The 25,896-nt window shown below is 41.7% G+C and overlaps 1 protein-coding gene across 6 annotated transcripts in view; it reads right to left on the reverse strand.

The window, feature by feature from the left end:
• PHACTR1 (phosphatase and actin regulator 1) overlaps positions 1-25,896 on the reverse strand; it is a 242,258-nt gene that overhangs the window by 39,793 nt on the left and 176,569 nt on the right. For all 6 annotated transcript variants that reach the window (XM_083449478.1, XM_083449475.1, XM_083449479.1 and 3 more), the window contains one exon: positions 9,908-9,988. In XM_083449478.1, coding sequence (XP_083305604.1) covers positions 9,908-9,988 — 81 coding nt within the window. The remainder of the gene's footprint in view (positions 1-9,907; positions 9,989-25,896) is intronic.

The raw sequence follows: 25,896 nt of genomic DNA on the forward strand, positions 1-25,896 counted from the left end.
GGGGCTATGACAGGATGGCATTTCCTTGCTCAGATCTGGGCAGCATCCTGCCAAACATATTTGTTTGCACCACAGGCTAGATTTTTTTTAAAAAAGCAGTCCCCCTTGTTTGTTCCTCTCCCTCAGAAGCAATAAAACATGCATAATTTTTAATTAAGCACTTGTCCTTGGTGCTAAAAGTGCTTCAAATACAATCCTTACAATGGTCACATAACTTAAACTAGACCTATTGTTCCTCTGTTGAAATAGTGGTTGATAGTGGCTAATTTTTAATAGCTTGTTTACCCAGCAGCACAGCCACTTATGCACCACTAAGGAGGAGGATGAAAGAAGACAGGTTTGCCTAAAAATTCCATGTGCTAGCTGATATGTGGAATCTATACTATAGTGGCACATTTGGAAATAATTGCTATACTTTCAATACAAGGACAATGCATTTCGCCATAGGGATTGGTGTGGCTTCTGTGTGCCTGACTGTTGATGGGCAACTAATGTTCCTAAGGCAGTAGGCATAGGACTTTAATCTTAAGGGCAACAGAACTGCTGAGTTCATTAAGTATTATTCTTTATATGAAACATGGCATTTCCCAGCAGTTAAGCATGGCTTTGTGGTTGGCTGGTCCTACCCTGAGGCAAAACACCCAAAAAGTAGGTCAAGCATCAGACTGGTGCTCCAAAATAGAAAGTTGACTGAAGTGTGCAGTTATTTCTAACACATTATGGCTTCTTCGGGGCAAGCCAATCTTAGGCCCCATCTCCACTAAACATTTAAAGCAGTATCATACCACTTTAAACAGCCGTGGCTTACCCCAAAAATCCTGGAAACTGTTGCTTGTCAAAGGTACTGAGAGTTGTTAGAAGACCCCCCCCCCCGCATTCCCCCCTCACAGAGCTACAATTCTCAGAGTGCTTTAATGGTCCATCCCTCTTCCCAGGGAACTCTGGGAAGCCACCCAGAATGCCTGAGGCAACCCAGTCAGCTGGGTGAGGTACTAGTTGTTGTTGTTAGTCTCCTAACAACTCTCAGCACTTTTAACAACTCCAGTCATTCCAGAAGGATACAGGACCTCCCTGGACGGTTAAGTCCAGTCAAAGGCAACTATGGGGTTGAGGCGCTCATCTCACTTTCAGGCCAAGGGAGCCGGCGTTTGTCCAGACAACTTTTCGGATCATGTGGCCAGCATGACTAAACCACTTTTGGCATAATGGTATCAAACCTACTGAGAGATGAGGGAGAATCAGCAGGGTCATACCCCCCCACCCACATCTCTCCCCACAGGAAAGGTCATCACATAGGACAAGCAAGGCAGCCTCAATGCCAAATCTGGGTCTTAGCATCAAGTGAAATGAGTCTTCTAAGAGTGTCTGAATCCTGAAAGTGACCACCTACTCAAGAACCTTAGGGGATATCTGCAACCAGTCTGTAATTACTAAGGTTTCTTGGGTCTGAGACAGGTTTTGTCAAGAATGGTTGTAGGTCTTTGAGGTGGGAGAAAGGAGCATGGAGATTGGGCGGGTGAGATGGTGTGTGCGTTTGTGTGTGTTTCCCACTTTTGAAATGTTGGACGATATGAAAATGTGGCCTATTGTACAAAGGAAAGACACATCCGTTCCTCTGTCCACTTTGACCTCCGGCTACACCCACTTTCACCTGTGGCCACCTCCAAAACTGGCTTGAGGCCCAAAAAGATTTCACACAAGGAAATCAGGCCCTTCCATCCATTTTAAGTGGAAATCTGTCCATGACCATTCTTAAAAGCTTTGGTTTGACAGAATCAAATTTTGTAGCAAGGTTTATCTTAGCAGATGTGGTTTAAAGCACAAGCAGCCGAGGACAGAGGGAGGGGGACATTCTGATACAAATAAAACCATGTATCACCAAAGATGAATATGCAAAAATACATTACAATATACCAGGAAATCTGCTAATTTATTTTACCTATGGACAATGGTGAGAAATATTTCTAAAGAGCCCTAAAGGAAAAGCATTCTTTTGTCCTTTAAGGATCCTTGAGAAGGTAGAATCTCCTGCCTCTTTTCCTAGAACTATTTAAAATATAAGCTCTTAGTTTTTCTGGTTATCAGTGAAGGATTTGAAGAGGATTACAGAGATGGAGTGGGATAGCAAAATTATAATCAGCAGAAACCTGTGCTGCAGGTTTTGTAGTTCTCAGCGGGGAAGAAAGGAAGGTCATATCTATAAGGTTTAACTTGCTGTTAATATGTTAACATCATTTACCCTGTTCTAAATACCAGGTTTTCCCTGATTCATTAGACTGGACCCTGTTTTTTATTTGTTTAAACTCCTTGGATTCCTGTTTTTATACTTTTGTTTTACTGGTTTTATGTTGCATTTTAAAAAAAGGTATTGTTTATTGCTTTTATGTTGTACACCATACAATTTCAAATTTATACTAGGTTAAACTTATATCTCATCCATTATGGGGAAGACAAAGGTTTAATTAGCCATTTTCCTACTGGATAGGGGTGTGCAGCTATTGCCAATGGTTGAATGGCAGTCGATTCCTGGAGCATTTTCCAAACTGGGGAAAGATTGATGATGGGTCAACTGCAGATATTTAGAATTGCCCCCTCATAGCCCTTATTTATACTGTTAGCAATGGAACTTTTTGTATGTGGAAACATGCAAAAGTACTGCATACTTTAAATATTTTTATCCCACCATACCACAACAAACAACCAAAAATCACTCACTCTTGGTTTTCATGTGCTATTTAATTTAAATGCATATGGATGTCAAATTGCCAGCTGAGACTGAGCAAAACAACTAAGCCTAATTTGTGAGCCACCCAGAGAACACTGCTATTGCGTGGCTTATGTAAATGTGACACACTGAAAATAAAACTACGTTCTGTGAAAAGTTCCAAGTTATAAGGCGGAAATCCTGCAGTTCTCCAGATGTTGTGGAACCCCAACTCACACCAGCCCTAAGGCCAACAGTCAGGGACAATGTAGTCCAGCAACATCTGGAAGGTCACAAGTTCCCCAAGATATAAGGAGCCTCATTCTAAGGGATCAAATCATTATCCTATCTAGTCAGCTACTACAAGATGTGGAGCCAGTCTACTGAGCCTAGAAACTCTCTGCATGCTTTAGGATGGTTAAAGGTAAAGGGACTCCTGACCATTAGGTCCAGTCGTGACCGTCTCTGGGGTTGCGGTGATCATCTTGCTTTATTGGCCGAGGGAGCCGGCATACAGTTTCCAGGTCATGTGGCCAGCATGACTAAGCTGCTTCTGACAAACCAGAGCAGCACATGGAAACGCCGTTTACCTTCCCGCCGGAGCGGTACCTATTTATCTACTTTGTGCTTTCGAACTGCTAGGTTGGCAGGAGCAGGGACCGAGCAACAGGAGCTCACCCCGTCACAGGGATTCGAACCGCCAACTTTCTGATGGGCAAGTCCTAGGCTCTGTGGTTTAACCCACAGCGCTACCCGCATCCCTTAGGATGGTTAGCACTGCTTTATTTCAAAGCATAGGTTCATTTCTAAAATTAGATGCTCAAGACCGGCTGAAACATACATATTCTGACATGAGACTGTTTCCCACCAGTTCCTTGCATATGGTTGCCGTGGGGTGAGGTGGAGAATTGGAACAGTTAGGCTAAATAAATTACATCCACTTGAAAAGCGGAGCAATGGTCAAAGTTACCTAGGCTCACTTCAGATACTCTAATAATCACCCGCCAGTTATCACCATGGAGGAAAACACAGCTGACCCAGAGAAATGATGCTGACAGGTGCTGTTCTCTGGAGAGGTGAGAAATCAAAGCAGGGGTGCTTGGCTGTGCTCAGCCTTGAACAGCTCCTCCATCTCAGCTCTGCTTGCACACCCAGCCTCAAGGGCTGCTTCTGAGGAAAGGATGCTGAGAGGTAAAAGCCTGTCCCCAGAGGGAACCTTTCAGACAAGGTAGGCTGCCTTCTGGCAGCAACTTCCTCAGAAGCAGCTCTTCAGCGTGTTGCCGGCCTCTGCTTCGAGAGACAATGGAGTTAAGTAACACCGCTGCGTTGGCAGCACCAAAGTGACCTCCCTGGGGCGCAAGCCTGGGCAGTGTTTATGGAGATCCTAAGCTGCACACTAAGGGTGAGTGTGGCAAAAGTGGGTATGGGCAGAAACATCTCACTCTCTGTCCCCCACTCAGGCAAGCAAGTGGTATTATTTCAAGGGTGCAATCCTTGTGAAATGACTAGAGGAGTTTACACTGAAGGGCCAACAAAGTCTCAAATGGGAGGCCTGTAGGACTTCATTTGGCCCTTGGGGCCTGGTGCTCCCCACCCCTGGGCTTATGGTCTTGGAGGAAAGAAAGGGGGTGCTTGCCCATCGCTTAAGTCACACAAAGTCAGCTGGTAAGAACTGGGTGACAATACTCACAACGCAGCATAGTTGTCTTTGTCAGTGTGGTTACACCAGGGGCAGACAGTACTCTGTTTGGTTTCTTCCATTGGGAATGCTCCACATGAAGAAATTTAGAGCAGGGGTGGAGAAGTTGTGGCCTTTCAGAAGCTGCTTGATTCCACTCTCAGCAGCGTGGCCAGTATGGGAGTTGTAGTCCAACAACATCTGAAGGGCTGCAGATTTCCATCTCCCTGCCTTATTGCATCCATATCAGGTTTCTGGGATGAGGGCAAGGGACTGGCTCCACGAAATTCCCCTTTTTACTGTCAGTTCCCACTGTATAGAACTGAGCCCCAGCAGAACGGAGGTTCTGATGTTAAGCCCCAAATCAAACTAAGCCCTTTCTGTGGCCTTTCAAAATGACAACATTTCTCTTTTCCCCTTGGCAATGAGAATGGCACACTGCTCCTAATAGTTTAAAATCTCAGCATCAAATAGAAAACCTTTGATGTGGCTGTTACGCAGGATTATTAAAATATAGAAGGATGTTATGCCCAAACTCTACCTTGCTCAAAGTAAAGAATGTAAAAGCTGTTCATTAACAGCACAGCAACAGATCAAAGGTTTTAGCTACAGTGGGCATTTGTGAAGCCAAGTATATCTGGGTCTGAATTAATCATCGACATCTCTGACAGCCCAGGCAGCTGTTCTTCTTTAAAAAAATAAAATACCAAAAGCTGCTCAGAATTAATAGAATACAAGTAAAAGGCTCAGACCTTGGCCAAAAGTACATTCAGAACTGAATAGTATCAATGATTTAAAGATGGAGTTATAATAGGAAATGCTCTTCCCAGTAGAAAATTCACATGCTATTAATGGCATGTCTGTTGTATGCCAGAACTGTAGGTATGTTGAGCTCAATTAAATTTTTTATCTTACTAGTGTGGGAGCCACATGGACATGGGCTCTTCAAGGCCACGTTGCTCTGGCCACATGTCTATTCCAAAACCAGTAAAGGAACAATTGTTCCCATGCTACTAAGGTAAGCATGAATTGGGCCCAACATGTCTGTTGAAGTAAAAATATCACGGTCCTGTGGCAACTTAAAGACTAACAAACTTATTGCTCCACCACTTCCATGTTAGAAGAGACATATCTTGTCTAAATCCTCTCTTCCTGTAGACTGCTTCACCCTCACTGAATCAACTGGAGTAAACACGTGCAAAACCAGGATTAACATTTAATATATTAAACCCTTGGAATTATTGGAAATGATGTCAATTAAAGTTTAGCTGCTCCTGCATTGATGCAGAATACAACTTTCTTCTAGGAAACTCATTATCTCTGGAGAAGGCATGAACCTAATTGTTGAGGATACTTCAAGATACCACTTTATCGACCCCTTTCTTTAATGGTATTGATCTGATGCGAGTTGGCTATTCTTTTGACTAAAAACCCATAGCACACATTTAATAGGTCCTAGGCAGCTGCTTTATAAAACTTTACTACTGAGGACCAATAAAACTAACACTATTTGTTTTATTATGCAACTTGAGTAGCTAATTTTAGCTAAGAATAGGCCTGGGTTGCATGTCATGGAACGCTATACTATGGCTTACCAGGGACTGGAGAACAGCTTGTGGTCACTTTGCTGCTCCCTGATATTTTTAACTTCTGCACCATGCTGAGCTAAGCCAAAGCTTGTTCTTAGCTACAGCCCATGGTTAGTGGGGAGAAAACTTAACCACCAGCCCAGGTTCACTAAACCAAACGTTGGCTCAGCTCAGCATGATGCAGGAGTAAAAATGGCACGGGAGGAAGAGCAAAGCAGCTGGGAGTGCCTCTAGCAGAAGCCCACACGTTCACACAGTTCCAGTAAACCATAGTTTGACGTAGCATGTCATGTGAGCCTTTAAGAAAGCAATTCCAAGGGTGGGTCATAGTATTTCCACTGGAGGATGGAAGCTAGTGGATGTCCCAAAAGATACCGTCATATATGCGTTTTGCATAATGTTAAGGCAGAAAATTTAATATTGTCTCAACAATATACTCTTAACTTGCTTACAAACATGCCCTATTGGGTTGTGCCATCACTAAAATCTGATTGGTCAGAACTCAGAGTGAGGCTTTTTTTTGGTAGTGGGCACCCTGGCTCTAGAACTCCTCCCTTGAGACTGGGCAGGCTGCTACTTTGAGTGGGCTCCTATGGTAGATTAAAACATTTCTTTCAAGTAATAGTAGAGAGTCATGATTTACACTTAAACCGAGCCTTTATTTTGTTTAATTTTATAGTGTGTATTTTGAAACATTGCAACCTATCCTGTAACTGTGTAATGTAGGGCAAGACAGTTGAATAGTTAAATGTCTCAGGTGAAAATGGCTAAGGAAAATGTAATGCCTAAATAGTTAAATAAAATGAAAACTGCTAAGGAAAAATGTGATCTAACACACAGAATCTGAACCTGGAAGATATCTGAGCTGTTTAAACTGTGAGCATAAATGTCAAAAATTCTGCATTGCATAGTCCTTCATTACAAATCCATACGTTTCACAGCATTGAACAGAAGTACTTAAGACTAGACTGCTAGCCAGCTCTATTGAGCTGAGTTATATGAGCCAGAAACACTGCCGGAAATGATCGATACAGAGATGAGAATAGTCATTTTTGGTTCAAGCAGGAACAGTAAAATTATATAGCGCAAACTATACTAAAGTTTCTATTGTCTTTCTAAAAGGGGTTAGAGAAATCTACAGATGATAAATCTATCACTGGCCATTAGCAATAGCTCAGGGATGGACTCCAAGTCTCATCACCTCCAACCAGAATGGTTCAATGGTCAAGGAGTCAAGAACAATGGTCAAGAACAACTGTGACCATTGTTCACAGTTTTTAATGCTTCAATTTGTTTTATTATAACTGATTTTAATTTTCTGCTTTATTATTTTGTTGTGAGACACCCAGAGAACATCGTCATTGGGCAGCTGATATGCAATAAATGAATAGATTTTAAAAAAATATGAATTTTAAATGAATAATTATTCTAAATAAATAATTTTAATTAACCTTCCACTATTAATTTTCAAAATACTACCAGCTGCATCTGTGAATTGTGTCATTCCAACTAAATCTTCCTGGACACAAAAGTGGTCAGACATATGGTCAAGGATGGTGCTAGCTGCATATAGGAGAAACTACCTATATCCACCAGCCTTTTTAATGAGAACCTCTAGCATGGATGTTGCTTTCTCTTTAAGGTCATGTGGTTTATTCTGCTTATCAAAACCCAGAACAATGGGCACAGTGTTATGGACTGGTTGCACACAGAGGAATGGCAGGAGGAACGAACTGTGGAACCACCAAGGAAAGAAGGCTCAAAGCCCAGGGATTGGTGGTGACAAACTCCCCTTCCCTTGTTTCCCAGAACCAGAAGAGGGCTGAAACAGGCAGAGCATTGACAGACTGCATGCAGGCATAGTCTCTGATTGCTTGGGGGAAAGCCCTGAAGACGAGGGGACTTAGATAGCTGAGGGGAAGTGGGAACTTGTAATCTTGGCAAGTGATTCATGGGGTAAGACCTACCAGGAATGAGCTGCTGTGCTCATTAGGCCTGACAGTCAAGTCTGTGTGAAGATCGTGTTTTGGCTAATAAAGAGCTAACTCCAACTTTGAATGGCATGCTTTACTGCTAGCTCGCTCTGTGACAGGTAGCTATTCTGAATGCAGGCTCATAATACATTATATTTTAATGCATGTGTCAATATACTCATTTGAACATTTTTTGCTCCATGAGTGCAAGGAGACTATTTATTCTTCCCCAAAGAAATATGGAAGGAATTAAGTGCAATAAATCTAGACAAGCTCTTTCAGAGGCTCCTGGCGTGTGGAAGTGTAAATTATTGAATGACATTGTGATAAGAGAATGATATGTATATGGACTGCATGGGAAGGAGCTGTAGCAGATGTAATGAGGAAGGCTCAAAACCAGAGACTCACAAAAATCTAAACTGAACCAGGGATTCCCATTTCAGCTACTGCATTGCAGGAAAAGAATTCACAATTACGCTGTGACACTTGAAAGAAAGGTGTATCACTGTTGAATCTATTTGGCAATTCATTTAATGCAACTGTCCTGTCTTTAGCTACTGAACAGAAAAAGTAATGTTTCTTGGTGAAACATCTGGATTATAGTCTGCCATAAAAACCATCTGAAGCTGCAAATGCAAATAGAACAGAATTTACCAGGTTAGAATTTCAGTGCTCACTTGACATCTTCTCTGGAAGCTAACACATCTCATGGTAGGACGAGCAATGTTAAAATAGGGTGATTTAACTGTGCAATCTCATGCATGTCTTCTCAAAAGTAAATTGGCCCCACTGAAGTATTGAATTACTTTATTGTAAGTAGTGTCTTGGTGTGCTCCCAGAGCCTGATCTGGCAGTAAACAAAAGGGAAATGTGTGGTAGTTTTCATGTTAATGTTTCTGAACTTTTGTCAGGGTCTTTGTTCTCAGGCAAATAAAGCAGGCTTAAAATTAGAAAATATGAGTACTTTTCAAGTAGGATGGGTTGTGGAGGAAGAAGCAGGCCTCAAACTTCTGCTAGCGAGAGGTAATTCATTTTGAAAAGATTGCCCAGTGTCTGAACACTTATTCCAGTGCAAGTAATCTTCACTGGTGTGCAATATAAGGCAGAGGAGATCCCCTGCTCCTGAGGAACACCTTGGTGTAAAGCATGCTGAGCAATCTTCACAACGCAAATTGCCATTTATTAGCACCAGTGTGGTGACTGCCCCTCCCTTTGCTGTTCTCTGTTAAGTTTTTGGTGTCCCCCTGCCACTCCAAACATGAAGCGTGTGTTTCGGAGGGTACAGATACACATCTGGTATGTGGGGGGTGGGTCTCAGTGGCTGATTGTTTGGTACCTTCTGAAATTTGTTGCCTGGAAAGAGCAAGCAATACTTATCCTAACCATGGGCATAATCCAGTCAAAATCAAGCACTTAGACCTTCTGGGTTGTAGCCAACATCAACTGACCTATTTAAATGAATGGACATTATTTAATTTGGTCTATTAATTTCAGTGGATTGTGGCTTTCAACTGAATATTTAAGCAAACCAAACTGAATGTGGGGGCAGCTCAAATAAACCAAGCAAGCATTATGAGATTTGGAAACCTAATTTGTGCAAATATGGAAAAATTGTTTCTGTTTCCTGTGGATTTTTTTGTGTCTGTGCCAAGAAAGGATGATCAAGCCATTTTCCACTACAAGGCTATTTTTCACATGCACCACTGAACTAGAAAATGGCGATATTCCATAAGAAATGTTGTGATGCTATCGAAGTAACACTTTGACTCTAATATAAAAGCTGATTCTTAATGCCTCTGGAGTAACTATCAGGCCCACAGTTTGGGGTCCAATCTTTGTAGAGAAATATGACAAAAATCCAATAGCACAAGAGTCCTGTGGTTTTCAATAGCAATTTCTTCGCTAACAGCAAGTTTTATTGCCCATGCCACTGACTCAGAGTTGCACAGACAATGGTTCTTACCTTTATCAAAAATTTCCTTTAGCACTCCTCTCTTGATAAGCTCCTCTCTGCTTTGCCTCATTGATATTTTTCTTTCAAGTGCTACCAAAAAGAAGAAACAAAGTTAGAGTTATAATCATGAAAGCATTCTAAAAAGGTCAGAAAACTTTTTTTAACAAACCCACTGGGAGGTATTGAATATTCGTAATACTGAGGGACCCTCCAGACTGGGGTTGGGTTTTTTTGCAAGTGTATTCTGTGACATTTGTTTATTTTTTGTATTTATTGACAGGCCACTGATGTATTAAGAGTGCACTAGCGATGGGATTATACTGAACTGTTCACATATCATTCCACTTTACAAGGAGCTTTGTGATGCTTCCACAACATTACGGCCAACTGGAAGGATAATCTTTCACCGCAACGCAACGAAAGAGGGATAAAAAATAAACCAGAACATTTGTGGTATAAAAAGTTACGGAATTTCAGCAGGAACTTATGGAATATGCACTGACTGGAAATGAAGCAGTGTGACCACCCCAAAACTTGTGCAGGGGCAGACGGTATTGAAAACGGGATCAAGTATAACTGCCCCAAATACAGTTGCAAGTGCAAATAACCATGACAGCATAATAAAAAGGATGTCCAGAGTAGATCTGATTTCAGTAGGTCCAATCTGAGGATGACATAGTTGGATAGCACTCATTTAATTCAAATCCCTGGTTTTCCCCCCAAGCAATTTTTCATTCTAGGAATGCATTTGCATTACTCACTAGTATATATTAGCTGATGATCTCAACTACAATAATTACTGTAACACAAGCATTATTTAGTCCTGTCATTTGTTTATTTTTAAATATAAATTTTAAAAGCTGGGGTTGTATCCAACGTATTTTGCTATTGGATCATCTCATACAAGAGATTCTGCTAAAAGACAGCTTGCATTAGTAAGATATTTTGCCTGCAGACAGGGTGCATTGCTCTTTTGTGCAACATTGAAAAATATTGCACTAGTGGACTGACAACATTTGCTATAACCCTTAAAATGAAAGCTGATCAGCTAGCAACCCACTCCTATACAGCTACCTGAGTCTAAGCCAGTGATGGCCAAACTTGGCCCTCCAACTGTTTTGGGACTACAATTCCCTGACCACTGGTCCTGTTAACTAGGGATGATGGGAGCTGCAGTCCCAAAACAGCTAGAGGGCCAAGTTTGGCCATCACTGGTCTAAGCCCATTGTCCAGGCTGTAACAATCACCTGTAACAGCTTCCTTTCCTTTAGCCTAGAAAGATGTACATCAGCCTGGAATATGCAACAACCTATTTTTATTTGAAATCAAGTTGACAGTACATTCAGGCCAGACCAGAGAGAGTACTTCTTTGCACAATGCATAATTAATACAAAGAATTTGCTGCCATTAGATGTGACTATGGTCATTGACCTAGATGGCTTAAAATAGCTCCCAGGGTCCCACTGCATTTGTCATTCTGTGGAATTAAAATGGCTAATCTAAAAGAGAGGAACATCAATGATAGAATGCAAATGGAGATATGAAGGAAAATCAGCTGGGGGTTTCATCTAAGCCCTGTGAATAACAAACTCCCAGGCTATTATATAATATCATCCTATTTAAACTTGTATGTTTTCCAAATACCTAGCTTTGCAAATATCACAATATGTGATACAGGTAGGTAGCCGTGTTGGTCTGCCGTAGTTGAAACAAAACAAAAAATTCCTTCCAGTAGCACCTTAGAGACCAACTAAGTTTGTTATTGGTATGAGCTTTCGTGTGCATGCACACTTCTTCAGATACCATTCAGGTTATATGTTTTTTTTAGTTTCTTCTGCTTTACAATGTTCTGTGACATTTCAATGAACTCAAAAAATGTCTTCTCTATAGCTGTTGATTTTATTGATTGATTTGCTTCTTCCACAATAGTATCTTAAACCTACAGTAAGGTCTGGATCCAGTTGCCATTATAATACACAACGAAAGTGTGACTTACTTCGGTTATACCAGATCCTCAATAAGCAGCTATTTATTTCCGTACAAGTGACCTTTCAGCAGCTTTGAAAATCTCTTATTTCCTTCTCATTGCAAGAGATGGTTGCATGAACTGTGCTAAGCGCATTTCTTAAGATGTCAGGTTTGCTGAATGTATCACCAAAATACCAGCTCCCACTGAGAGGCAGGTGCAGAGCTTCTGCTATTTTGTCAGATGTGGGCAACTATTATGCCAACCTAACTCTCTCTGCATTCAGTAATAAAGTGAAGATCTGTTCCTGGAAATCCCAAAATTATTAGCTGGGATAGTAGGTGAGCATTTTTTTTTTTAAGTTTTAAATTGTGTTTAGAAAGTTGTTTTAAACAACCTTTAGAAGTTTTAACTATATTCTCTTAGTAACTGGCTAAAGACCATCCACTGAGTTTCATAACTAAGAGGTGTTGAAGTTGAGTCTCTGCAGTCCCATTCCAGCACTCTAACCATTGCATGAAATTGTCCCTCATAATTGTTGAAGCTTCCACATTCACACCAATAGCCACACTGAGCACCAAAATAGTGGTTGTATGCAATACTGTAATTTCAGGAACTGAAGCCAACAGTTGTTGAGAGCAGCATTGTCAGGCTTTTAGACACACTCTGTCCTAATTGGTAGGACAAGATGTGTTGAGAATCCAACAAGGCACAATCTACCCTAAAAAAAATAAATAGAGCAAGACAGCAATTTAAAGAACGAAATGTTTCTTGGAGTGTCATATAGAGCCTATTATTTGACGCTAAATTGTGAACAATATAAATGGCAGGTAGGTTGGATTTAACGATCACTTGCTTGCAACAGATGTTTCTTGGGATTTCCAGCAGCCCAGCTATGGTTTTTTTGTTTGTTTGTTTTTTTAGTTATTACCCCAGAGGATGTCACAAATGGTTCTCTCTCACTGTTGGTTACAAACCAATACTTTGCTCTTTAAGAAGCAAATCCTTTGTGTCCACTTAAACAGAATTTGGCAGACAAGAAATCACTTCCTCTACCAAACCAGACTTTCCTTGCTAAAGTTTCTCCCTCCCTCTTTCTCTCTGTGCAATACTGTTGACTGACTGACGTAGTTAATACTTTGGTCATTCAGCAATATCGCCCAAACAAGACTTGCACATTTATGTGATCACAAGCAGAAATGTTTGGGGCAACTAAGGCTAGGTAATTTCAAGAGCATCTGTTAAAAGGCATAGTGGAAAATCAGTAACTTAGATCTTGGAACTGATTGCAGAATGCATGCCTCTGTGAAAAGGCGCCTAGAATACACTAGGCTATATGAGTAAAGTAAATGTGAATTTTAGGAACTTAAGACATAAAATTACAGTGGTAACTTGGTTTAAGAACTGTCTGGTTTAAGAACGATTCAGTTTACAAACTCTGCAATACCGTAAATAGTGTCCCGGTTTGAGAACTTTACCTCGGTCTAAGAATGGAATCTGCATGGTGGAAGAGCACCGGCGGCAGGAGGTCTCATTAGGGAAAGTGCGCCTCAGTTTAATAGCGGTTTCGGTTTAAGAACGGACTTCCGGAATGGATTAAGTTCGTAAACCGAGATACCACTGTACAGTAATTTGTGCCAGTGATGTGAGTAAGATTGGGGAGATGTAGTTATACAGAGTATAACTTAAGAGACTTAATGTGACTCTACCAAATTTCAACTCAGAGGCACTCTTGGTGCAAATAAACTATTTTCTTGGCAGATTCTGAATCTCACCACTGTTGATTCACCCTTATCCTTTTAGAGAGCGAGAGAAAGAATAATAATAAAGAATCATAAAGTTGGAATGGACTCTGAGGATCCTCTAGTCCGACCCTCTGCAATGCAGGAGTATGCAGCTATCCCTTATGGGGATCGCAAAGAGGGTACGAAGAAAAAAGTGAATTTCATAAAAATGGCACCTATAAGTTCCCCCTGTGCTATTTTTCTAGAAAAAGAGGTGCCGGAACTCACCATGAACTCCTCCCTTGTTCTCTTAGAAGGGCAATGGCACCCACCTGAGAGGTGCCAGAACTGAGTTCCTCTGAGTTCACCCTGGGTTCTCCACCCTTTCTCTAATCTAAGTGCCATGTCCATCTTCAACTCCTTTTTCTCCTCATCCTGATCTAAGGTCTAGGGACATTGTATGTGTGTGTGTTTTAAATACATATATATGCAGCAGGAAGCATGGTCAGTTGTAGATTAACTAAATTACATGCATACCAATGTAAACATCTTTCAAAACAAATACAGACTGCCCAGGTTGTAAGGTTTTCTACCACAGTTTTGTTTGGTTGTCTACATGTTAACAAAAATATGGCATGATTTCCTTCTTCCTTGCATTCTACTGTGTAGTACAGGTTGACAACCTTACTGAGTAGTAAACCATCTACAAATTTACTGAGTGGTGACAGTATCAGTAATTTTTAGTAGGTGACATTTAGTGGGGAAAATATTATTCTGAGCTATACAGACTCACAAAGCTATATTTTAAAGGAATAGCTTGCCGCCCCCAGTTTTAAAATGACTTGTACAGCAAGTTTCAATGCTGACACAGAACTACTGACAATTTAAAGTCACATATCTGTGCATTAAAAAACCCCTCCCCCACCCCACTGTTAGTCCTGCACCAGGCTCTGTTTCCCCCCTGCTCAAGTCTGTCCTTATTATGAGTTTCTGCCAGTTTATCTCATTATGGAACATTATGCTATGCTCTGAGAAGCACAGCTACAGAATAAATGCAAACCTCCAAGCTGACAATTGACAAAGCAGCACACACAAAAAAAGAAATTACAGTTGTAGGTTAATAGAGATCCAAATGGAAACAATCAAATAAAAGGATGAGTGACAAAACAAAATTTTCATTGTTGTAGCATAAGCTAGAACAGTACTCTTGAACTGGGTCCCCAGCTGGATCACAATTCCCATTATCCCTGACCACTGGAGTAAGCTGGCAGGAAATGATGGGAGTTGTAGTCCCACAACATCTAGGGACCCAAGGTTGAAAACACTGAGAAGAACAGCTTAGATCCCAAAGTCCAGGAAACCCAAGAAAATTCAGACAGATGAAAACTGAGCACCGTTATAAGATTAACCATTGGAGAAGAAGAAGTTAGCCTCTGGAAAGGACAAGTTTCTAGCCAGCTTGAAAGCAGCCCATCATAATGAACTTCATGCACTAGTCAGAAGGAGAATGACAAAGAACAGACAAAACAGGCAAGAGAGGAGATCTTGAAGTAAAAAATGGAAGTAAAAAATAAAATAAAAATAATGTGACACTAGTGAATGCAGTGCAATACATTTTATCAAATAACGCGCCACTCAGTCTAATAGTGTCTCCCATTGATAAATGGAGACAGAGTTAACCGTGAGAAGATAAAATAAAGGCACTCCTGGAAAAAAAACCCTTCTGGGGTTAAATGTGAGCCTATATAACAGAGAGGTAATACAGCAGCCACACTGAATGCAATCAATCATATTTCGCAGTGAGAAACACCAAATGAGTTTTCAGTCTCTACACAGACTTCCACAAATGTCCCTTATTGCAGTGCGACATTCACAGAAAGTGAGGTTTATTACATTTTCTGCTGAAGACCTGGGACTATCTATTAAAGTCTCAGGAGGAGCCCCCGGGACTTCCATGCTTCCATGAGTGGAAACAGGTATGCAGTCTTGAAGGAAGCAGATTTGGGATTGTAGCTGGAACTCACAGTCATAATCCCATAACATGTAGTTATGGAAACGTGATATGATCCTGCCATGCAATGCATTTTTGCTACATGCCTCCATATTATTTGCACTTGGGTGGTGGGAAACATATAAGATCTGGTGATAGGCTATCATGTTTCCATAATTATATGCAGCAGGCAGATGAGCAGGGAAATCACCACAAGGATGTAATGGCAAACCTGCCTAGCTCTGCCTCTGTTGAGCCCAAGACGGCTACAGGATGTTGTGACTCAGCTCACCCTCATAAGAGACCTGACAGCAGTTCACTTTTTTGTGCTAATCCAGCTAGAATGAGAATCAACCCACAACTTCCATCGTATCGATCAATATCTTTGCACACAACTGCTGGCAGGCAGGGTAGCAATCCGGATGCCTGGCAAGCCAGTTCTCCCAGCTGTCCAAATGGCTTGGACTGTGAGCAGATGAGAGAAGCCTAACATGGATATCATAATTTCAAAACAACCAGTCTTTTCAAAGCCATGCTTTCCTGCATTAGACTGCAGGTGCAGGAACCAAACCAGTTTTTGGAAAGGGAAGTGACAAAAAAGCTAGATCTGTACATGTGCACACTTAAAAAAAAATGCACAGTAGAAGAGGCATTTAATGCTCCTCCTTCTGCGGCAGGCAGCATGCTGGTTTCATTCTACCCAGGTCCTCCAGGTAGCTGTGCCCACGGCAAAGTGTTCATGCTGTCCAGCCCTATTTGTGCTACTGCCTTTAATTTTCTCTCTTCCTAGGCTACAGTTGTCCAGTTCCTTCCCCCTTCCCTCATTTGACTTTCGAGTATCCTTCCCATCTCTGGCTGTAGACGTACGTATGTAATTACTTTAGAATAATGATGATGATGATGATGATGATATTTAACTTTAGCATAGCGCTTTCAAGTGTTCTAAGTGTTTCAGTTGATGCTTCTGTGTCATGGAGAGGCAGGGATGCTCTTTCAGCCTGAGAGCTGCATTCTCTCATGAATAGCCCTGGGGCAGGGGAAGATGCATGCCACTGATGGCTCAGGTAAGAGGCAAAAGCACATGAAGCAATGTGTGAGATGCTTACTTGTGTACTGCAGGCTCAAGGTGGGCAAAGAGTAACTCCTGGGCCCAAGGTTACCCATCCCTCTTGGGGAAGCTCTGGGCCTCCCAATGTTGCTAGTATAGCTAGCATCACCCCTGACCGTTGGCCATGTGTGCTGGGGCCTGTGGGAGTCCATCAACACCTAGAGAGTCACAGGCTCCCTCTGTCTGGCAAGAGAGCTTCAAATGCTGAATGGAACGAAAACCAAAGTGAACATTTTGGCAAGACATGTATTCCTGTATACCTCTACGTAAACCATAAGAGTTTATCTAGCATACAGTAAATGTAAAAGACGCAAGCAGATGGCTCCAACAGTGAGAATCAACATTGTCATCTGTACTAGTGAAATATATAGGCAACATTTTGATACACAAATCATTGCTTTAAAAAACCCCTCCACATTTCAGCATCAGTTTGCATTTTTTTAACCCTTGTGAAAATTCATCAGCATTTTTGCGCACAATTCTCCTAATAGACACATTTCATGTGCAATTTCATACACATTTTGCAAGCAATCTTCCCTAACAGAATTCATTTTATGTTATTTCCACTGATAAGTGCATTCTTATTCATAATTTCCCTAACATACACATTTTTATACGTATTTATCTGGATGGAGAACTGCAGCACAATATTCAGAGAAGTACAAATTTCAAAGGACAGCTCTGTTTCAGTTTGTATATTGTTTTAGAAAGTGCAAGTTGGGTAGTTCTGCATTGCAATCCGAACCAAAGTGAATGTCTCCCCCAACACTGAGAACAGCAAAGAGTAAAAGGTAAAAAGAATATTAAACCAGCTTCCTGGTACGTTTGCAAAGCTAAGCAGGGCATGGTATGGTTTCAAATTGAATGGGGGTCCATGTGTTGAGATTCCTGCATTGCAGGCATTGGACTAGATGACCCTTGGGTTCCCTTCCAACTCTACAATTCTATGATTCTACGACAAAGCAGTGATATGTTAAATCAGCAGTTCTATCTAAGCTGAGAACCAGTTGCATCAGGACATCTCTGTGGAATTACTTTTAAAATGGCAGCTACTATCATACCCCAATCGTTCAGCCTGGACACTGAGATCCAGTGCCGAGGGCCTTCTGGTGGTTCCCTCGCTGTGAGAAGTGAGGTTACACGGAACCAGGCAGAGGGCCTTCTCGGTAGTGGCACCTGCCCCGTGGAACGCCCTCCCATCAGATGTCAAGGAAATAAGCAACTATCCTACTTTTAAAAGACATCTGAAGCCAGCCCAGTTTAGGGAAGTTTTTAATGTTTAATGATGTATTATGTTTTTAATATTTGATTGGGAGCCGCTCAGAGTGGCTGGGGAAACCCAGTCAGATGGGCGGGGTATAAATAATAAATTCTTCTTCTTCTTATTATTATATATGTGATCTGGACTGATTAACTGCAGCCCAGAAAGGGAACAGACTATGGGAGTTCATGCATGCACCATCCTCAGACACTTTCAACCACTAGCAATGATCTTTATTATCATCATCAATGAATAAGTGATGCAAAACAAAATATAAGTGTGCTGGTCCTATCCAACCACTCATGTAAAGCACCAGCTATTTGAGTCCTTCCTACAAACCTGGATAAAATAGTAAAACAGTTGACTTACAGAAAGTAGGACTACTTGGATATATTAAACCATGGAACAACAGGCAACCAACGTGCTTAGCAAGTCAGCCTGACACTTTGTCAAAAAAGAAATAATTCACAGAAACGCTGCATATGAAGTAGTCTGTGTTCAATAAATTCTAGAAACGAGTAAGATGTCTTGACAATAACTTCAAAGCGCCTCTAAAATCTTATAGGTTTCCCAATGTATTATTGCTTCAAAGAGATGAGTCTAAAAAAAGGTTTAGCATACGATTTTTTAAAAACCCTCTTTTCAAAAGTAGTATGAAACATACACACTGTACAATAGGGCCTTCAACAGTTCCTAGCAGACTGACCTTGTGCAATTGTTGTCACATTTTTCAGGAGATGGTGTATTGGAAAGCCCTTTAATGTGTAGTGTTTTATTGTGTTGTTATATATGTTGGAAGCCACCCAGAGTGACTGGGACAACCCAGTCAGATGGGCGGGGTACAAATAATAAAATTGTTGTTGTTTATTTTTTATAACACAATCAGGGAGCTGGCACTTTAGAGTCCAAGAGGATTGCTCCCTGCCCCAAGGGGCTAACAAACTAAAATTCAACACAGGGAACAACAGAAGGGGGCCAGGAGTAGAGATAGTGGTAAATGGAGGTAAACCTTGCTTGTATCAGGTACACATACTTAGGTTTAGTTACAGGTTTGGTGGCAGTACCACCTGGCTTTAATTTAGAAAGGGATTCTTATTCGGCTAGACTGGCTAACCATCTTGCAAGTCAGATGAATTCTTCCACATTTGGCAGGTTGGTGTTCATGCAGGCTTCATAACTGTGCCATTCATTCATTTGAAGGCAAGTTAGAACCACCACTCAAAATGAAAGAAACCATAAAGATCTACAGTATTTCGTTTTTGGCGGTTCCTAACCATTATTGATTGATTTATGATGGAAGCGCAGGGCCTGAAGTGCCAAAGGAGTAAGACATTAGGAGATGAAGTCTTGCCCAGTTTTCCAAACAGGCAGAAAAGAAAAACAGCTGCTGAGTAGACTTTTACTAATGTGCCACAGCACAGCTGCACAGATGTTCAGTCCTTCCACTGACATCATACTTCTGTTACAAATAAAGTCTCTTTCATTAAAATCACCAATACATTAAATCAGTTCTCAAATATGTGACATGATCACCAGCAATTATATATTTATATGCAGGGGCACTTTCAAATAAAAGACTGTCCTCTGTAAAGTATGACAACACATGGTCTACTTGCAGCTGTGGAAATGCAAATACCTCATTTCTACCACCAATACTTTTTGTAGCTACTTACATTACAAATATTTGTTTTCAATCTATGGCTTAACAGAGACACTCTTTTGGTTGTTGAGAAGGCTTTTTACGGAACGATTTGATCAACTGATTCTTGGAGCCCTAATTTCAGTGTTAATCATTATTTAATCAAACGTGTTGTGCTTGCTATTTCACTCATACAGCTCTTATTTAAAAGCACTACAAGATTTAATGTAACCTGAAGCGTCTGTAACCCGAGGTACCACCGTACGTAAAAAGCCTTCCTCCACTTAGTTGTTTTTTGTTTTCAAATGTAAATAGTTGCATGTCATGATTTCTCTGCCCTTTCCACCTCTCTCCTCCTTCTCTCCAATACGTCTATTGATCATGTCTTCCCCGCCACCTCGCAAATTCAAATCACCCGAGACCTACAGAAAAAATCCTGATGTCACAATGGGTCTTCTTTGGGGGGGGGGGATTACTGCAAGTGTCAATCCCAAAATGTCACACTCTCGACTGCCATTGGATCAGGTACTCTTAAGGTCATAGGGAGCCTTGGGTCACACAAGGGGATGCTATGGGAAAACTATAAAACCTTTTATTCTATATTCTGAGGTATCTGGGCAACATATGGCTAAACTAAAAGGGCAGTGAAGTGTATTAATGCCAATGACTTCCAGATCACAACTGTCTTGACAGTTGCACCAGTGCTGGGCATTACAGTATTTCTTCATCACCACTAAAGTGAAATGAGGCAACCACAAAAGAGAACTAAAGATCTTGGCAAAATGCATTACCTCAACTTCCTTAAAGTGTCACACAATGAAATTATAACTTTTATTATGCATTTATTTATCCAGTGACAATGAAGGAAGCAGATGGCGTTTTCGTCAGTATGTAATGCAGAATTCTAGCATTTCAACTAACCCTCCCTTGATAAAAGCAACATGTTATTTTTAGATAGCTAATTTGTACAATCTCAGAGCCATCTGCTATTCTGAGATATACAGTACATTAAATGCACAGGAATTGATAGATTCAGAGAGTTGTCTTAACTCCCAGATACATTTGCTGACTTAAGTGTGTTAGGATGGAACAGAGGTGCCTCTCTACTGCTGCTGCTGGTGGGTGCGGGGAGTCTGTTCCAAGGTCATCATTATATCTGCAAGAGCTCTGTGGACACGGATTCTGAAATGTAGACCCCGAATTGGTAGGCCTTAAAATGAGGGGTTAGAGGTGGTCTTAGATCTGCTGGATCCAAAGTCCATTTCTCTGAGAGACCCCAGGATTAAGCCTCCCCCAGCTACAGCAGCCAAAAGAGGCCTTTGTTTATTCCCAACTATCGGAAACAATGGTGGCGGGTTGATGTTAAAAAGAATGAACCACTGGGGGGGGGGTCCATAAACTATCAGGGTTTGGAACTAGCATATTTTACACCTCTTTAGACTCCTCCCAGTTAGGATTGCTCTGCACACACACCCCCAAATATTTTTTCAAACTGCTCTTAAAACTTTAGTTATTGCTAGAAATGTTTGAAGATTGCTGATTAAATATGACTTTAAAATGCTTCTAAAGAAATTAGGACTTGTTGGTCTTCCTTTGGTTTTATGGCTGCTCCGGGTCCCCCCCCCCCCCACCCAATTGTGGAATTTAGTTGAAAATAAGCAATTTTGGAAAGTCATTCTGAAATTGTAGGCAGCAATACTGACAGCCATCATGCCTACATCAAATCTCCTGCAAATTTAATGACGTATTTTAATGTTTTCTATAGCACAGCAATGGTATTGTCGTGATATTATAATCCCCTTTTGCCAAACCAAATTTGCCCCCAAACACTTGAAGATGACCCACTTTAAACTGCAAAGTCATTCTTCAAATCACTTCTGTTCCATTTGCTCACTATCAGCAGTGTGAAGGCAATAGAGAGAGAAATGGGAAATAGATTTGTTCGGAACACCCTGATGTAGTGCATCAACAATCTCACAATGATGTGTGGCACTAGGTAAAATGCATATGCAGAAAATTCACTGATCAAAAGCTAAGCAGAGACAGAGCCAAACCGAATTAACAACACTTTGAACAGCGAACTGCTAACCCAGAGCCTCTCCTAAAACAGTGTGATTGTACAGAAAACCCTGGGTCATTGGTTGCCAATGTGGGGCCCACAAATACAATGGCACCTTTAAATTCACCCTCTGATAACCACAGAGGCCATGAGTCCCCTTTCATGGCACTCTTGTTCATGAAGTGATGAGGCTGGTTACCCCTTTCTCCCTTGAAAAGCACATAGAGCTGAAGAGGGAAGTTGGAAAAGTGACATTCTTTCCCACTTCTTCTTCCAGCTCTATGTGCTTTTAAGGCTCAGATTAATTATACTGGATGTGATTTACCTAGATCCCTTGGAACAGTGAATGACCAGCCTGCCCATGCGGAAGCTGCAGAGGTGGATGGCATCATTGTGGCAACCTCGTGGCAATTCTACCCCTCTTTTCTCCATGTTTATCAGGAAGACTGGAGGTTATTTTGCAAGTGCATGGCCAAGGGGCCTGGAATATCTCCTCCACACACCACTCTTTCCTGCTCCCAGGATTAAAAAGTTGAGGCAAGGATTTTTTTGCAAAGGGACTCTGAGTTCCTTAACTCAGCACTGGTTATCCAGCATGCCTCCTATTTCCCTTTCCTACACAAAAGGGAAGTGGATGCTTCCTTGGCTGCATAGTGGGAGAGGCAGAGGTAGGAAGAGTCTTTGGCTCGGTTACCAAAGCCATTCTGACCCTGAAACTGTATAAAGTGCTGTTTTCTGCCCATCGTGATGGCCAGGATTTCCTATCTCAACATTCCATCTAGGTCTTGGACCACGACTTCTGCTTCCGTGTTTCATACTAAAGGAAGAGGAGCCAACGGTGGTGACAGGCTGGCAGGACGAAGACTGACACATTTTACTTTCTGGGAAAGCCATGGTGCAATGGGGACCTGCAGGGCTAGGCTGTATTCTGTAGCCAATGTATAATAACGGTTAATGTAGCTCTGGTAAAATGGGTCAGGACTGCCACACGGGTAGAGAGAACAGGTCATTGTCTTGCTTGAAGGAGAATTTCCATTACTGAACTTGTCAACTGCTTCATACTGCAGGCTATGGAGGAGGAAGAATGTAATTTTTTGCTGAGCTTTACTGTACAATTTACCATGGGGCGGGGGAGGGATCCTTCACAATCCTTTTTTTTTGGGGGGGGGGGACTGGTATTGCTATCAATTCAAAATCCGCCTTGCTGTACACTGTTTTTAAACGTTTTCTGTAAGATATGTGTTTTCAATAACAGATTGAGCTTCACATATTACCCTTCCACTTAAACTTGACATATTTATTTCAACAAAGAAGCAGCAATAGGTGAAGGCTTTGATAAGCAAGTAAACATCCTGCTTCCCAACTCCACCCCCCCCCTTAAACTCAAACCTCCAGTCAGTTGTCATCCTAAAAAATTACTTTTGGTATTTCTCAGCAGAAATGGACAGGGTTTGAAAGGAAACCAATAATGATATTCATTCTTTTAGCATGTTTCTTCCCGAAGAATAACAAAACATATTGCAAGTTCTCTAAACAAATTAATCACCCAGCGGTGAGATGGAGTCATGACTCTGCTGGAGAACAGCGATCACGCTGGGTTAGGAAGAGGAGCCAACTGCTCTTGAGAAGGGATGCCAAGAATAACGTATCCTCTGGTGATGGGATATAATTACACGCGCTGAAAATCTGACCAGGCACCTGTGTTATCAGCACCTTGGCCTTTGGAAATTGCAGTGGGGATGTCAACGATTTCACAAATCACAGCTTTTCCTCACCTCTTTTGGCATCCTCTGAAACGTACAATTTATTAGGAACATCCCCCCCCCTTGCTGCGACACTATTTCTTACAGTATTCAAAACACACACAAGAAAAAACACATGTATAATCCACAGCCTAAAATAAAATACAAAGACTGACCATTCTTCCATTTTAATGGAGGAATCAGGGCAAGGAATGCGTGGTACCCCACCCTAGGAAGGGCCAGGGCATTATTTATATATCCTATGTTTGTGTGTCTCTCTGGTTATAAAGGTGGGCAATTTTTGCACAGTGTCTAGCTCCAGATTTTGGGGGCAATAGGGCAGATACTCTCCCACTCATTCTGCCCCTGCAGGAATTTCAGTTGCCATCTCCTTTCCGCAAATACAGGTACAGAAGTCAGGAGCAACGGGAAATGAGGTATTTTCTCAGCAGCCACTAAAATTATGCATGGGTCACTAAGGCTATCACCCACTTCCCAACAGGTGGGACCCCTGGCAGGAGTGGAGGAAGCAAAGTGTGACTCTTTCACATGCCTCCACGTCTCCAACCTTAACCTCATTTTCCGATGAGTGCAGTGCCCAGAGGGTGCAAGCTGCACCCTACTCTCTAGGCTGCTAGGTGTCCCATTCCATGGGAAACTCACTTAGCCATTTTGTCTTCACAGGGGCCTCTGGGGACATTTTCCATTTCCCAATGAGGGAAGCGCTCCAAGGCTTCCCAGGGAGCACCAGCAAGCTTCGACTCATAGAAATGCAGGAAACTGATGTGTATCGAATCAGGCCATTGGCCCATCCAGCTCCGTATTGTTCATGCTGACTAGCCATGGCTAGCCAGGATTTCAGGCTGGAGTCCTTGCCAGCCTTGCTTGGAGACACCAAAGACTGAACCTACTTTGGACTTTATTACCTGGGATTCAGAAGTGTGACTGATTCCTGTGTCCTTAAGCATTTCTTGCAGCATCCTAGTTGGTCCTTGCCTTAGAACACACTCGAGAAATGCACTGGAGCCTGAAGGTCACAATGCAATGCTCACTTTGTTTTTGAAGGCCATATTGTTATTTTTTTTAAAAGGGAAACTGGGTTGGGAAGACTTGGAAGGCAAGGAGAGGCAGAGGAACAGCTTGGGAGGGCATCTGTCTGTGGTTGTTCCTGGCATTAAAGAGACGCCTGATAACCATGTGTGAGAAATTCAGGAGAATGATTGTGTGGCCTTCCTTTTCTAACCAGGCTTTTGAAAGTCTTTAAAATGGACATAAAAGAAGAATTGCTTCTTCCCCCTCTTCCTCAATTTCTTTTCCTGCCAGTATCAAAACAATTACATAACATCCTTCTGATTAAATGTTTAAAAGCCTTAATGCACCATCTCTTACTTCTGGTAACGAAAGGCTCACTCTAATTAAAACCAGGAGCTGAATGTGTCTGCCAATTCTAATTGTCAGCAGTTTCTTGCAAGATTATACAATCCTAATTAAAGATAATTTTAGACAACAAGGGTGGAGGGGGGAATCTCAGTTTTGGGGGGAAAACACATATGCAAAGTTTTTCTCCTATATATCTTTAGACAGACAGACAGACAGACAGACAGACAAACAGGTTTGTTTTTCTTTTTTGTTTCATAGTAATGGGTTTGGGTTTAGAATCTGCACTACATATAAATTCCTCTGGCACAAATCTCTTCATTTAAATGCATGCTGTTGCAGCAACAGAATTAAATCAAACCCTTACAACGAGGGTGACTGCTATTGTCCATTGAAAACACACTCTGAAAGATGATGAGCTATTTAAAACACCCAAGTCCTATTCTCTCCCTAGGCAATGTTATTGCCATTGTGCAAGGGAGAGAGCAGAAAGGAGCTTGTTGGCTCTGTCCCTTATCCTGTGCTTCCCCATTCTTATTCCTGCAGCCCCTCACTCCGCTGCTGGGGACCGAATGTCTGCAGCAAAGTACCTGCTGAACATGAGCAAGCTCTCTGTAAGATGTAGAACCCAACTGTTCCAGGGTTCGCAATTGAGCAGGGAGCTTACTTGAGCAATGATAGGAATAACAATGGGGACATGTGGGGAGAAAAAGAGGAAATACTAACAGAGTATCTGCCTTAATCCAGTGTTTCTCAAACCTGCCCCCCCCAGCTGTTGTTGGACTACAACATTATAGCCCAAGGTGTGGATAAAGCTGAGTGGTTGTAGGGTTGCTAAGGCTCCTGGATCTTTAACAGCTGTGCTACAAAAAGAAAAGTAGAAAATGATGCTTTCCCCCCAAACCTTCGGATGTAACAAGGAAATTTCTGCTTATTAATAAGCACAGGAGGCCCCTAACCATAACCATAAAAATATTGAAAACTTAGGTTGGTGACTTTTAGGCTCTTCCCAGCAAACACTGTGATCCTATACTTACAAGCACTTTGCTGGGCAATTAAGGGAGTGACAGCATTGCTTGTACCAATAATGCATTCAACTCATTTGGTTTGTGAGAGTTGGGGATTGGAGCAA

The sequence above is a fragment of the Podarcis tiliguerta genome (genome assembly GCF_965153285.1).
Source record: "Podarcis tiliguerta genome assembly, chromosome: 7".
NCBI lineage: Eukaryota > Metazoa > Chordata > Lepidosauria > Squamata > Lacertidae > Podarcis > Podarcis tiliguerta.